The sequence below is a fragment of the Tupaia chinensis genome, unplaced genomic scaffold (genome assembly GCF_000334495.1).
Source record: "Tupaia chinensis unplaced genomic scaffold, TupChi_1.0 Scaffold000222_1, whole genome shotgun sequence".
NCBI classification, from domain to species: domain Eukaryota; kingdom Metazoa; phylum Chordata; class Mammalia; order Scandentia; family Tupaiidae; genus Tupaia; species Tupaia belangeri.
In genome coordinates, this window is record NW_006159697.1 from 96,194 (window position 1) to 108,327 (window position 12,134).

General features: G+C 35.8%; 1 protein-coding gene and 1 pseudogene across 1 annotated transcript in view; both read left to right on the forward strand.

The window, feature by feature from the left end:
• Positions 1–12,134, forward strand: part of LOC102494740 (lysine-specific demethylase 6A-like) — a gene marked incomplete at its 5' end in the record, with an annotated part of 148,416 nt that overhangs the window by 81,802 nt on the left and 54,480 nt on the right. The window contains 2 exon segments of the mRNA XM_027771538.1: positions 1–85; positions 8,173–8,287. The exon segment at positions 1–85 is cut by the window's left edge and continues 11 nt beyond it. Of these exon segments, the coding sequence (XP_027627339.1) occupies positions 1–85; positions 8,173–8,287 (200 nt within the window).
• On the forward strand, positions 839–2,478 carry LOC102494338 (RNA transcription, translation and transport factor protein pseudogene; annotated as a pseudogene).

Here is a 12,134-nt window from a genome sequence, read left to right on the forward strand (position 1 = left end):
AATCTTCTAAGCCATGTTGGTCAGACCATACTGGGCATGAATACTGTTCAACTTTATATGAAAGTTCCAGGCAGTCGAACACCAGGTGATTTTCATATACTAACATATCTTATATGCCTGAAAAAATAGAGTTAATTAAATATAACACATGTATATAGAAAGATTTTTCCCATTTATTATTAATAAAAAAAAACATTTTTAAATTCTCATAAGTTAAAAAAAGTTTTTGCTGTAGTGCGCTTGTGCTCACCATCAAGGCTGAGAAAGATAGGAAACAAGAAATCATATTCCTCCTACCCTATCGCCCCCTCCCTTCCACCCCCGCCCCAGGGAATATGGCCATGATGCAGTCCCTACTCTTCCATTCTTCCCTTTGTATCTTGGGCACGCATATACACACTCCCAACATGAGTTTTAGTACCGGGTCTGGTACTTGAACCATGATTGACTACATGGGCATCCAGTGATATAACCATTATGCCATCTACTATTCCCTATAACTATTTTTATGTAACTGAACTCAGACTGTTTTCTCCCTGTGTTTTCGTCCTTTTTATGTGTAAAGAACAAAATTATTAGAAAAAAGTTAAATGGGGAACTAAGTCATTTACTGTGTAAGAGAATATTTAATAGTTTGAAGGTCTAATCACGTTCACTGCAAGCTAGAAATGTGTTCTGCTACAGTTAAAATTAAAACCAACTATCCATAGCTTTCTATTACTGAAGGAGAAAAATGCCCCAATCCTTTCAGGACTCTTGGTTTTTGAGAGAAAAGGGAAGGGGAGAAGATTAACCTTTAGGGTTAATTTGAAAAGAAAATAATAAAAAAATACTCAACATGCAAAAATCTTGTGAAGAAGATGAAGGAAAACCACAGAATATTCCAAAGGCAGAGGACTGTTCTTTGAAAGATATACCACAAGAGGCAGAAGGAAGCTCTCATTTTTCCAGTGAAGGTATAAACAAGGAAACAGAAAAAAAACCTTGGAGCAGAGCAGACTCAACCTGGCCAAGGATTGAAAGACAACTCTTCTCTTAGATATCTGGGCCCTAAAGAAGTGATAAGAGGAGATGAGTTGAAAAGGAACAGGGAAGAGACATAGTAAGAAAAAAAGTTTGTGATGCAGCATCATTAGAAGCAAAGACATTCATACAGTCATCCTTATCTAGTTGCTTTGGATCTTGAATTCTTTTTTTTATATCAGGTATTGATTCCTGCTTTCTTTCTGTTAACTTTTGCTGATGTATCTTTGACTTACATTTTACTTTTAATCATCTGGTGGAATTTTGGTTTCAGTCATTTTTTGTTACCAGCAGTTCATTGGATTTTGGATTTTGACCCATTTTTCCAGGTCTATTTTTTCAGTTGGAAAGTTTCACACTTATACATGGAAATAATGTTCATTCTATAACAGGTTATGAAACAGCCTGTGTAGGATAAAATTTCAAATTATGTATGTATCCTCTTACACATATTTATCAAAAACTTACCATGATTATTTCTGTGGGGTATAAAGTTTTGTTTTATTTTATAAAGAATTATATTATATATATATATTTTTTTTAATTGATCAGAGAGAGAGAAAGCAAGCAAGCGTCAGCTCTGGGACTTGAAATGCAGTCAGTCATGTGGGAGTCCAGTGCTTCAACCATCATGCCACCTGTCAGCCCGTTTTCTTCTTTTTTTTTACTTCCTGCCTGTATGTATTTTTTAATGAACACATAACTCACATTCAAAAAGGATTTCTTTTTTTTTATAATGAAGAGACTGAATCAGAATAAGAAAAGAGGATAGTGTTCTAACACAAATTTATAGCTCTCGACTGCCACAACCCTGCCAGCTTCAACTGCAAAGATGAAACAGAATTTATAAACTTATTGTTTGACTTTAAGACCAGAAAATCAGATACTACAAACTTGAAGACAAGAGAATTTAAGAAATATCCAAACTAGTGATTGACCCAAGTTTTTTTAAAAGTATCTCAGAGATGTTAACTGTCCTTTTAAGATTCAGGACTGAAAAGAAAAATTGAGTGGTATCTCACTTTAGCTGTTAGACTTGAATATGGAGATAATGCTAAAAAATAAAAGGACTTGGTGCTTGATAATGTAAAAATTTCTGAAATGCAACTAAAATGCTGAGTCACTGATCAGTTTGGATGTAAATAATCTGATTTCAAGACTGATTTAATGGCTTGACTAACCAGATTCAGCATTGTCATATTTACCTCGTAATACTTAAAGCAATTTGAATTTTGGTTTAGCAGGCCTAACACACAATGCAGTTGTTAAAGCAAATCAGACAAAAGAGGGGTTGCCTGTCGCTAATGGACACAGACTTAGTTCTTAACAAAATTGTGCAAATTCTTTGTTATTTCATTTATAATAGCTTAGAGAGCTATAGATGAAAATTAATGAATTAATAAATTCATACTAGCTATTCAGACAATTATTGCTGATCCTAAGAGAGACCAATGACTGGGGACATTGGAAGATGAATACATTAGGATTTCAGCTTCTCACCTATTTGGTGCAGTTGGGAATCATGTACCTTTCTGGCATGTGTTTGGAAATCAAATGTCACATTTTTGAGGGAAAAGTTTCCCAAAATTGACTACATTCTAGAGATCTACTACTGTTGCTTTTTCTTTAATAAAGCTTGGGAAAATGGAGGCCTGGGGAGAGTCAATCATATAATTTATAACCAGGAATAAAGACAATTGGGGGGACCTGAACTTTTTATTTTTTTGAGACAGATTTTTGTTTGAAGGTGTGTGCACTTGCCACAAAGACAGAAGTCCCCTCCCACCCCAGGAGGGATGGCCATGCTACAATATTTTCTCCTCTCAGGATCCTGGGCATGCATACACACACACACACACACACACACACACACACACAAACACACCACACACACATACACACACACACACAAGCATCTAGTGTGAATGTAAGTGACTGAGTCCAGGACTCAAACTGGGGTCGACTCTGTGAAAGTCTAGTAAAGTAGCCATTATGTCATTTGCTGGTCCCTAGGGCACCTAAACTCTTATTTATTTATTTAGTTAGTTAGTTAATTCTATTTATTATTATTTTGTTTTAATTTGACCAGAAAGAGAAAGGGAAAATGAGAAAGTAAGTTGCCAGGTCTAGGACTCAAACTGTAGTTGGCCATGTGGGAATTCAGCACTTTTAATCACCATACTGGCTCCGGCACCTAAATTCTTATTGAAAGAACTAAAAGAAAGAACTGTAGGGACTGGCAGGTGGCATGGTGGTTGGGGCACAGGACACCTAAATGGCCAACCACAGTTTGAGTCCCAGACACTTCCTTTCTCTCTTTCTTTCTGCTCAAATTAAATGATGATGATAAGTGTAATTAAATAAATCTTTTTTTTTCTTTGCATTTTTTGTCTCTGAATGTGTGCACTCAGCAGGGAGAGAGAAGAGACAGTCCTAGGGGGCGGGAAAGTGAGAAATCACCCCCCCCAGAGGGATGACCACACCACAATCACTTCTGTCTTCTGCTAGGATTTTGGGCATGCACTCACATGCGCTGGGCGTGAATTTCAAGCATCAGGTTCTGGGAATTGAACTGTAGTCCGCCATGTAGAAGTCCAGCAACATAACTGCTGTGCTAACTGCTATTCCCTAAGTAATAACTCTTTCTTTTTTTTTTTTTTGTTTTAGTAGAGGTTTTGCCTTAAGGGTACATGCGCTCACCCAGAAAGAGAGACAGTGAGACAAATCACCCCCCCAGGGGGATGTCCACACCTTTTGCTTTACTCTCCCCCCAGGATCTTGGGCACACACACACACACACACACACACACACACACACATGTGCCTGGTGTTTCAAGCCACCAGGTCCAGGACTGAAACCACAGTGGGTGATATGGAAGTCCAGTCTACTAGCCCCAATAAATAATATTTTTTTAAAAATTGTAAACCTTAAATTACCTCTGACTAATTTTTAGTTTTAGCCAGAGGACTAAAACTGGCAACTATTATAGTTATGAAAAAACAAAACAACATGGGTCCAGCACAGGGCATAGCAGTTATGTTGCTCATCTGCCACATGACTGACTGCTGTTTTGATTATCTACTTAAAACTTCTGCTGGGTGTGTGTGTGTGTGTGTGTGTGTGTGTGTGCGCGCGAGCGCGCACGTGCGCACGTGCTGAAGAGCCTGGGAAGAGAATGAAGGAGAAGGTATTACAGCATAGCCATCCCCCAGGAAATGATTTCTCACTTTCCCTCTCACTTTGTCCATTCCCTCCATTCCCCTTCCGTGTCACCTCGCCTCAATGCAGAGCCCTAAGGCCAAAGATTCTTTAAAAAAATAATAATAACTACCCAATGAACTAGTTTACTTAAACTGCACCCTAAAAAGTTTTAATTTACAGTACTAGAAACACACAATACACTGAAATTAGTTCTAATAAGTTCTATTCCATTTCATTGTTTAAAAGTGTAATTCAGAAGCTTCCTAATTTAGGAGTTAGTAAACCTTTCCTTAAAGGGTTAGATAATAAATACTTTAAACTTTATAAAGAGAGTGATAATATTTTGTGTAGATACTTACTAAAAAAAACAAAAAAAAAAAACAAAAATTAGGGCCAGAAGATGGTGTGGTGGTTAAGGCACTGGATTCCCACATGACTAATCATGGTGACAGTTCCAGACCTAAAAGCTTGAAAATCACACCAGGCACGTGTGTGTTCATGCCTGAAATTATGAGAGCATGGAGGACGAGAGATTTAATTGTGACCGTACCTTGTGTGGGCAATCTGTCACTTCTCTCTGTTTAGGGTTAACACACATGCACTATGGAAAAAAAACCTTAAAAAAAAAAAAAAAAAAGAGAGAGAGAGAGAAAAGAAAAATTAATTTCTATGAATTTTTATTGGTGAAAGGTAAAATAAGTAATAATTGACTGTTGGTCTCATAGCACAGTGAAAGACAAAGAATAGGGCGAGCCAGAATCTATGTAGCTATCTGGGGTTTAAATTGCAGGACCCGCAACTTGAAAACAGGAAGTATTGGAAAGCAAGTATCACTGATACCTAAGGTAGCTTTTCACTTTCTATTTGAGATTTCAGGATGACCATTTATGAACATGAAGAGCTGCTGGCATTAATGGAATTGTTTACAAATTTGGGGGCATTAGCCCGCAAACCAAACTTCTCTGGTTTCTTTCTAGGGCACAAACTTTTGCTAAAGCCATCCACAAATTATCATCCCATTTCTTGGGGAAAAAAAGGGGGAAATATACCAGATAATAAGGGGAATAGAAAGAAGATAAAACTTTTGTGATATTAGAGAAATCTTGATCTGCTATCTTGAGAAAACTCACAGTTTGGATGCTGTATGCTTTTGGAGTAGAAATTGGCTCATGAGCTTTCCCTCATGATCTCTAACAGGCGTACAATTTCAGGAATCTTGAGGGACCTTTTGAATTGGAAGATGAGAACTCAAGATTTAAAACCTTAAGATTTTGCTGCAGAGGACTTTTTGTTACCCTTTCCTGTGAAGTTCATTGACAGTATTGTTTCCAAACGGCATAATCTCTGAGTTCTAGATCATGCAAAGTCTAGTTTCCTCATTTGGCCAGTCATAAGATGATTTTCTTTTCATAGTGAAATATGCTTTGTCATAATGTATTAAGACCTTATACTGTTGACCATGTCAGTTTGTAAGAATGAGATGTATGTATATATTGTCTAGTGAGAGTGACTCCAACTACTATCAATTACTAATGCTTTTACCCAGAACATTCAGTTGATTCAGTTAGCTTTACCTAATGCCAGTGTATTTTTAATACCTGATTTGACTGTATTACAGCTTTTCCACTGGAGGACTCTTCAAGAGAAATCACTAGAGATATCTCCAGATGTAGAGGAAGGTTCCATGGGCAGTTGCAAAGCTATGAGTGCCATTTATATGTGAATATGCTAGCTGCCTGTATGTTTAAGCAGAATTTGCTCAAGTAGGTTAGAAAAAAAAAACTCAAGTAGGTTAGAAAAAAAAAACTCAAGTAGGTTAGAAAAAAAAAAAAAATGAATGCCCTTTAAAGATTTTTATTTTTTTTAAGATTAGGAAACAAGTCAAAAGGAATCAAGTTATGACTGTAATTGTGAATGGCTCAATTCATTATTTAACACAATTCATTATTCAACATCAAAAGTTACAGAATTGCCTTGTGTGATGAGAGGAATGAGTATCAACATGATTGTCGAGAAGAACTATAGTGAAGCTTTCCTGGAAGTTTTTCTGCCAAAACTGCCTCATAGTAAATAGATATTATTGTTTTATGACAAAATTTTAAAATCCACGAACAGTTTTACATAATGTGCATTTTTTATGATTTTGTGAAGATTTCTTATCCTACATTCAGATATATTTGGGTCATCAGGAAAATTATAAATTTTATAAAGAAGACTATGTCGTGACTCTCCTGATGACCTAATATAAACATCTCTCTCTTTCCCATTATCCTCCCCCCAAGAAATGGAAGAAATAAACTTTTTTTAATATGAAAACTGGCTCATTTCGTCTTTGGATGTCTCTGCATATGAGTTAGAATACCACTAATTGGTTTTGTGGTATCTTGAATCCTTTACTTTTTAATGTACTTCTCAATGGAATAGTTTTGTCTTAGTTAAAACTTTCAACTTTGTAACTCTTAAATTGTTGTTCTGGAATTTAAACCATTTCTTCAAAAATGCACTGAAACTTACTTTTATATATCAAGGTACAATATTCTATTCAGTGAACAACTAGAATTCTAGAGCCCCACATTATGTATTAATAGATTTGGAGGAACTCATTTTTAAAAGTTTGTATGGTGATGTAGTCATTAGGGTTCTGGACTTCCACATGGCTGAACATGGTTCGAGTTCCAGGCCCAGTAGCTTGAAATACACACTAGGTTCATGCACGTGTGTGCCCACAATCTCTGAGAACTACTGGAGAAGGCTGGATTGCGGTGTGGTCATCCCTCTGGGGGATGATTTCTCACTTTCTATCTCTCTGTCTCTGCCTCTCTGGTGAGTTCACATGCCCTATAGCAAAAAATCTCTCAACAGCAACAAAGTTTTCTACCTGAGGCTTCCATTTGGTCATTGGAAAAATTATGACACATTTTTGCATAGAAAACAATAATATGTGAATTTTCTAGTGATTGAATAATTACAAGAGATTTAGTGTAATTAATTGCTAGATTCCATCTGACTCGAATCAGTCTGGCAAAAAAATTTTCAAATGTCAGAGGCCTCAAAACAAATGAGTAGAACACGAATCTCAGAAGTCGTGCGATGGTCTCAATTGTTTTAACATCAGTGAGTACTATGCACCCTAGCATAGTGGGCTTCACTTGACTCATGTTTCTAGGGCTTTTGGAGTTCTGCAGATTTCACCCCAGCACCAATCTGTTAAATGAAAACTGTTAGACAAATTAATCAGAGTTCTTTTAAGCAAAACAGTGAATCATGTGTTGGGCAGCAACCAGAACCTGTGAGAGTTCAGAAAGTTTCACCCAGCAACATAAGCAGGCAGTATTATAGGCAGAAAGATCTAGTGACATGAAGAAATAACCTCATTGGTTACAGTTTTGAGTTGGCATTATGTGGAAATGTTGGAATAGTTTATGATAGCTTACCTGAAATTACTTGAAATCTCAGCTACTATGATTGACTGAGACTCAGTTACAAAAATATACCCTCACTTTAGGTTGCATTTGTTTACACATTAAGTTAAAGTTCACTATGTTGGATGGTTGTTTGAAGCTCAATTTAATTTAAAAAGATTTTTTTCTTGTTTTTTGCTATGGTACACATATATTTAGAGAGAGAGAGAAACAAATGGAAATAAAGTTAGAAATCCTCTCCCCCCAGCAGGGATGGCCACTCCCCAGTCCTTTCCCCTTTATTCTCCTCCTAGGATTTTGAGCAGGTATGCACACACTCCTGGTGTGTTCCTCAGGCTACCAGGTCAGACTGGAATCACAGAGTCAACGCTGTGACATCCAGCTGCAATATCTCCCTACTACCTGATAGCTCTAAGCTAAATTCAGTGTAATGCAACAGTTCTCAGCATCATCCAGTTAAAAGTATATTTCTCCATGTAATTCGTCATGTCATTGTGACTAATATTTTTTTTTTCCACTTTTCAGGTCACCAAGAAAATAACAACTTCTGTTCTGTTAACATAAATATTGGTCCAGGTGACTGTGAATGGTTTGTTGTTCCTGAAGATTATTGGGGTGTTATGAATGACTTCTGTGAAAAGTAGGTTTATGAACTAAACTTTTTTATCATGTTTATGAGAAAACATTATTCTAACCCTTTTATATTGTCTAGAATATTTAATAAAATATGCTCTAAAATAGTAATTGTGTTAATAGTAAGAGAATTGAGATGATATAAACTAAATTTTTTTAGAATTATTTTAACTTTATTTTTTTAAATAAGAAAGTGAGAGATAAAAAGAAAGAGAGAGAGATGGAAAGTGAAAAAGCAAGCCACCAGGTCCAAGACTTGAACTGTGGTTGGCCACGTGGCGTCCAGTGCTCTTCACCATTACACCACTTACGGACCTCCCCTGCATCCATGTTTTACTTTTAAAATATTCTTTAAAAAAAATTAGGCTTATACTTTTAGAAGTGGCCATAATTCTAAATTTAAGCATTCTTAGCATATTTTTAACAGAAAACTGGTTATTAGAAAAAACTCTGAATCCTTTAATAGTTGCAGGTAGACAAATTATTTCAGAGGGTGCTGGCTTGGGATTAAAATATGAATGGGATAGAAAGATTTAGTAGAATCTATGACATAAGAAAATAAAAAAAAGATAGCTAAACAGTCTTAGTTTTCTTCTCTGTAAAATGTTATCCACCTTTTTAACCCAAAAAGGAGATAATTTGTTGGAGTATTTATTTTTCTAGAAACATTACAAGAGAAACTCTCCAGGAAAGTAATCCTCCAGTTGTTTTTTTTTTTTTCATTTATTTTAATTTACATTTAATCTCTATATATCTTTAAAGTGTACAACATTGCTTTTTTCCAGTGCATATCAGACAAACATATTACCATCTACATTATCATCAGCAAATAACTTCATTTTTGTGTCAATTAAATTATTTCCCCCATTCCCCTCCTTCTATTACCCGCTTCCATTTTACCCCCTAGCCTTATTATCCTTTGCATCTATAGTTGCCCTCTCTACTATTCTACCTTCTAAACTTCCAGTTTCTTCTATGTTACATAGATACATGATATATAATGAGTGGGGACATACAAAGTCTGTCTTTTACAATCTGGTTAGTTTCATTTAGCATTAAGTCTTCCATATTCATCGACTTTGTATCAAAAGGCAGACTCGTTATTTTTCATGGCTGAGTAGTATTCCATGGAGGACATATACCTACAAGAAGTCTTTTTCAATCCACTCATCTATTTTTGTACATTTGAGTTAATTTCATGTTCTAGCAATTTTGTGGAGTTTTTTTGGTTTTTGTTTTTTAATTTTTTCCTAACCAACTAAGTTATATTCGTTGAATAATAAGCCACCTAACATCTTTAAGGTAAAACCACTGAATCTGAATAAAGATCACAAAAGCACTTACAGTTCAATTTAGCTTTGGGGGGACACAGTTCTAATCAATTAAGGAAAGTATTTTATAGACCATAGGTTAGTTTATTTTTAACATCCATCATGCCATGAATTTATATGGAGTAGTTTCCAGAAGCTCAGCCTCCTACCCATTGGTTCTCACAAAGTGTATTTTTCTGGGTGGGCCAGGCTGGTGCTTCAGTTGAACCCAGATACCTTTCTCTTTGGCTTTTTCTAATCATCTTCCTTCATTTGTTTTAGTAAGCTATCTTTGTTTCTAGAATGCTTACTATGCTCAGTACACACATTAATTCTCTTGGCAAGAATCTTGCCCTTGTTTCCAACAATGCCAATAAATGCTGGATAACATTGTAGATTCCAGTTTTGCCATGGAATGTCCCACATTTGTGGGACATTCATTCTTGAACAGTACCCATATTCCCTTGATGTCTACAATGTCACCTTTCTTATAGATTTGCACAGATGTTGCCAAAGGAACCACTCCCACGTATGCTGAAAGGTCTAGAGAACATGTATCAGGTGCCTATCCTCTTTCTCTTTGTGTTCATCATTTTGGTTAATTACTTGAGTATGGCAGTTCCAGCAAAATGGATGTCCTAGCAATTGTAAATAATGTTGCAATAAAGTCAAATGTGCAAGTATTTTTTTTTTCTGACTTGGCACTTTTCTATCCTTTGAGTAAAAAGTTGAATTACTGGGTCATATGATAGTTCTACTTGTAGGTTTCTGTGGAATTGCCATATCATTTTCCACTGTGGTTACACTAATTTAAATTTCCACCAACAGTGTAGGAGAGTTCCAGTTTCACCACAGCCTCACCAATACTTTATTAATGTTATTATTATTATTAATTTTAGCTATTCTGACTAGGGTTAAGTGGTATCTCGTGGTTTTGATTTGCATTTTGTTTATAGTAAGAGATGTTGAACATGTTTTCATATGCTTTTTGGCTGTTATTGTATGTCATCTGAAGAGTTGTCATTCAGCTCATTTTCCCACCTTTTAGTTGGACTGATTATTTTGTTGTTTCTTTTGCTGTGCAGAAGCTTCTCACTTTAATATAAATAGTACCTTTTGTCTATTTTTGAAACTATTGTCTGTGCATTGGGGATCTCCTTTAAAAAGTCTTTGCCTATCCCAAGGTCTCCAAGAGTTTTTCCTATGATTTCTTTCCACCAGTTATTTTTTATAGTTTGAGGTTTTATGTTTTGGTGTTTGCTCCATTTTGAGTTGATTTTTGTTAGTGGTGAGAGATAAGGGCCCAATTTCATTGTTCTGCAGGTTGATATCCAGTTCTCTCAGCATTGTTTGCTGAAGAGATTTTCTTTTTCCAATTGGATTGTCTTGTGCCTTTTGTCAAGAATATATTGGCTATATGTTTTGGGATTTATTTGGGAGTTCTCAGTTTTTTTCCATAGGTAATTCCAAGCTCTTTTAAGTATCACAACTTTGTAATATGTTTTTTCTTTTTTTTTCTTGGAGAGGTTTTTTGTTGTTTTGTTTGTTTGTTTTTGTTTTTTCTTTCTTTTTTTTTTTTTTTTTTTTTTTTTGGGGGTTTTCCCTGTAGTGCTCGTGTCTTTCAGAGAGAGACAGAGAGACAGAAAGCGAGAAGCTACCCCCCAGGGGGGATGGCCTTGCTGCAGTCCCTTCTCCTCTATCCTCCTCTCAGGATCTTGGGCATACACACACACGTGCCAGGCGTGAGTTTTAAGCCACCAGGTCGTGTACGCAAACCGTGGTCAACTACATGAGAGTCCAGCAACATAGCCATTTTGCTAACTGCTGGTCCCGACAACTTTATAATATGTTTTGAGGTGGGAAGCGAAATGCTTCCTGCTTTATTCTCCTTGTGTGGTATTTCTTTGGCAATATGGGGCCATTTATGGTTCCAGACAAATTTTATGATTTTTTTTTCTATTTCTGTGAAGAATATCTGTGGTACTTTCATTGGAATTACTTTGAATTTGTAGATTAATTTGGGTAAGATTGACATCTTGATTCTGTTCATTCTTCCAATCCAGGAACATAGGAGGTTTTTCCACTTTTTTGTATCATTTTAAATTTCTTTTTCAAATTTGTTATAGTTTTCCTTTTAGAGCTCTTTGACATCTTTGGTAAGGTTTATTTCTAGATACCTATGTGTGGCTGTAATAAACGGGACTGGTTTCTTCAGTTGTATCTCAAATTGTCCATTGTTAGTATATAAGAAGGCTATAAACATTTGTGTTTTGATTTTGTATCCAGCCAGTTTACTATATTCATTTATCTCTTCCAGAAGTTTTTTTGTATATATTTTTTAATTTTCTTTGTATAACATTATATCATCTGCAGATAGAGATAATTTAACTTCTTTTCCTATCCAAATGAAAAGTCAGATTTGACTTTTTGTATGATTGCATTTACTAGAACTTCTACTACTGTTTTAAAAGTAGTGGAGGGGAACCAGCAGTTAGCGTAATGGCTATGTCACTGGACTCCCACGTAGTCGACCGTGGTTCGCGT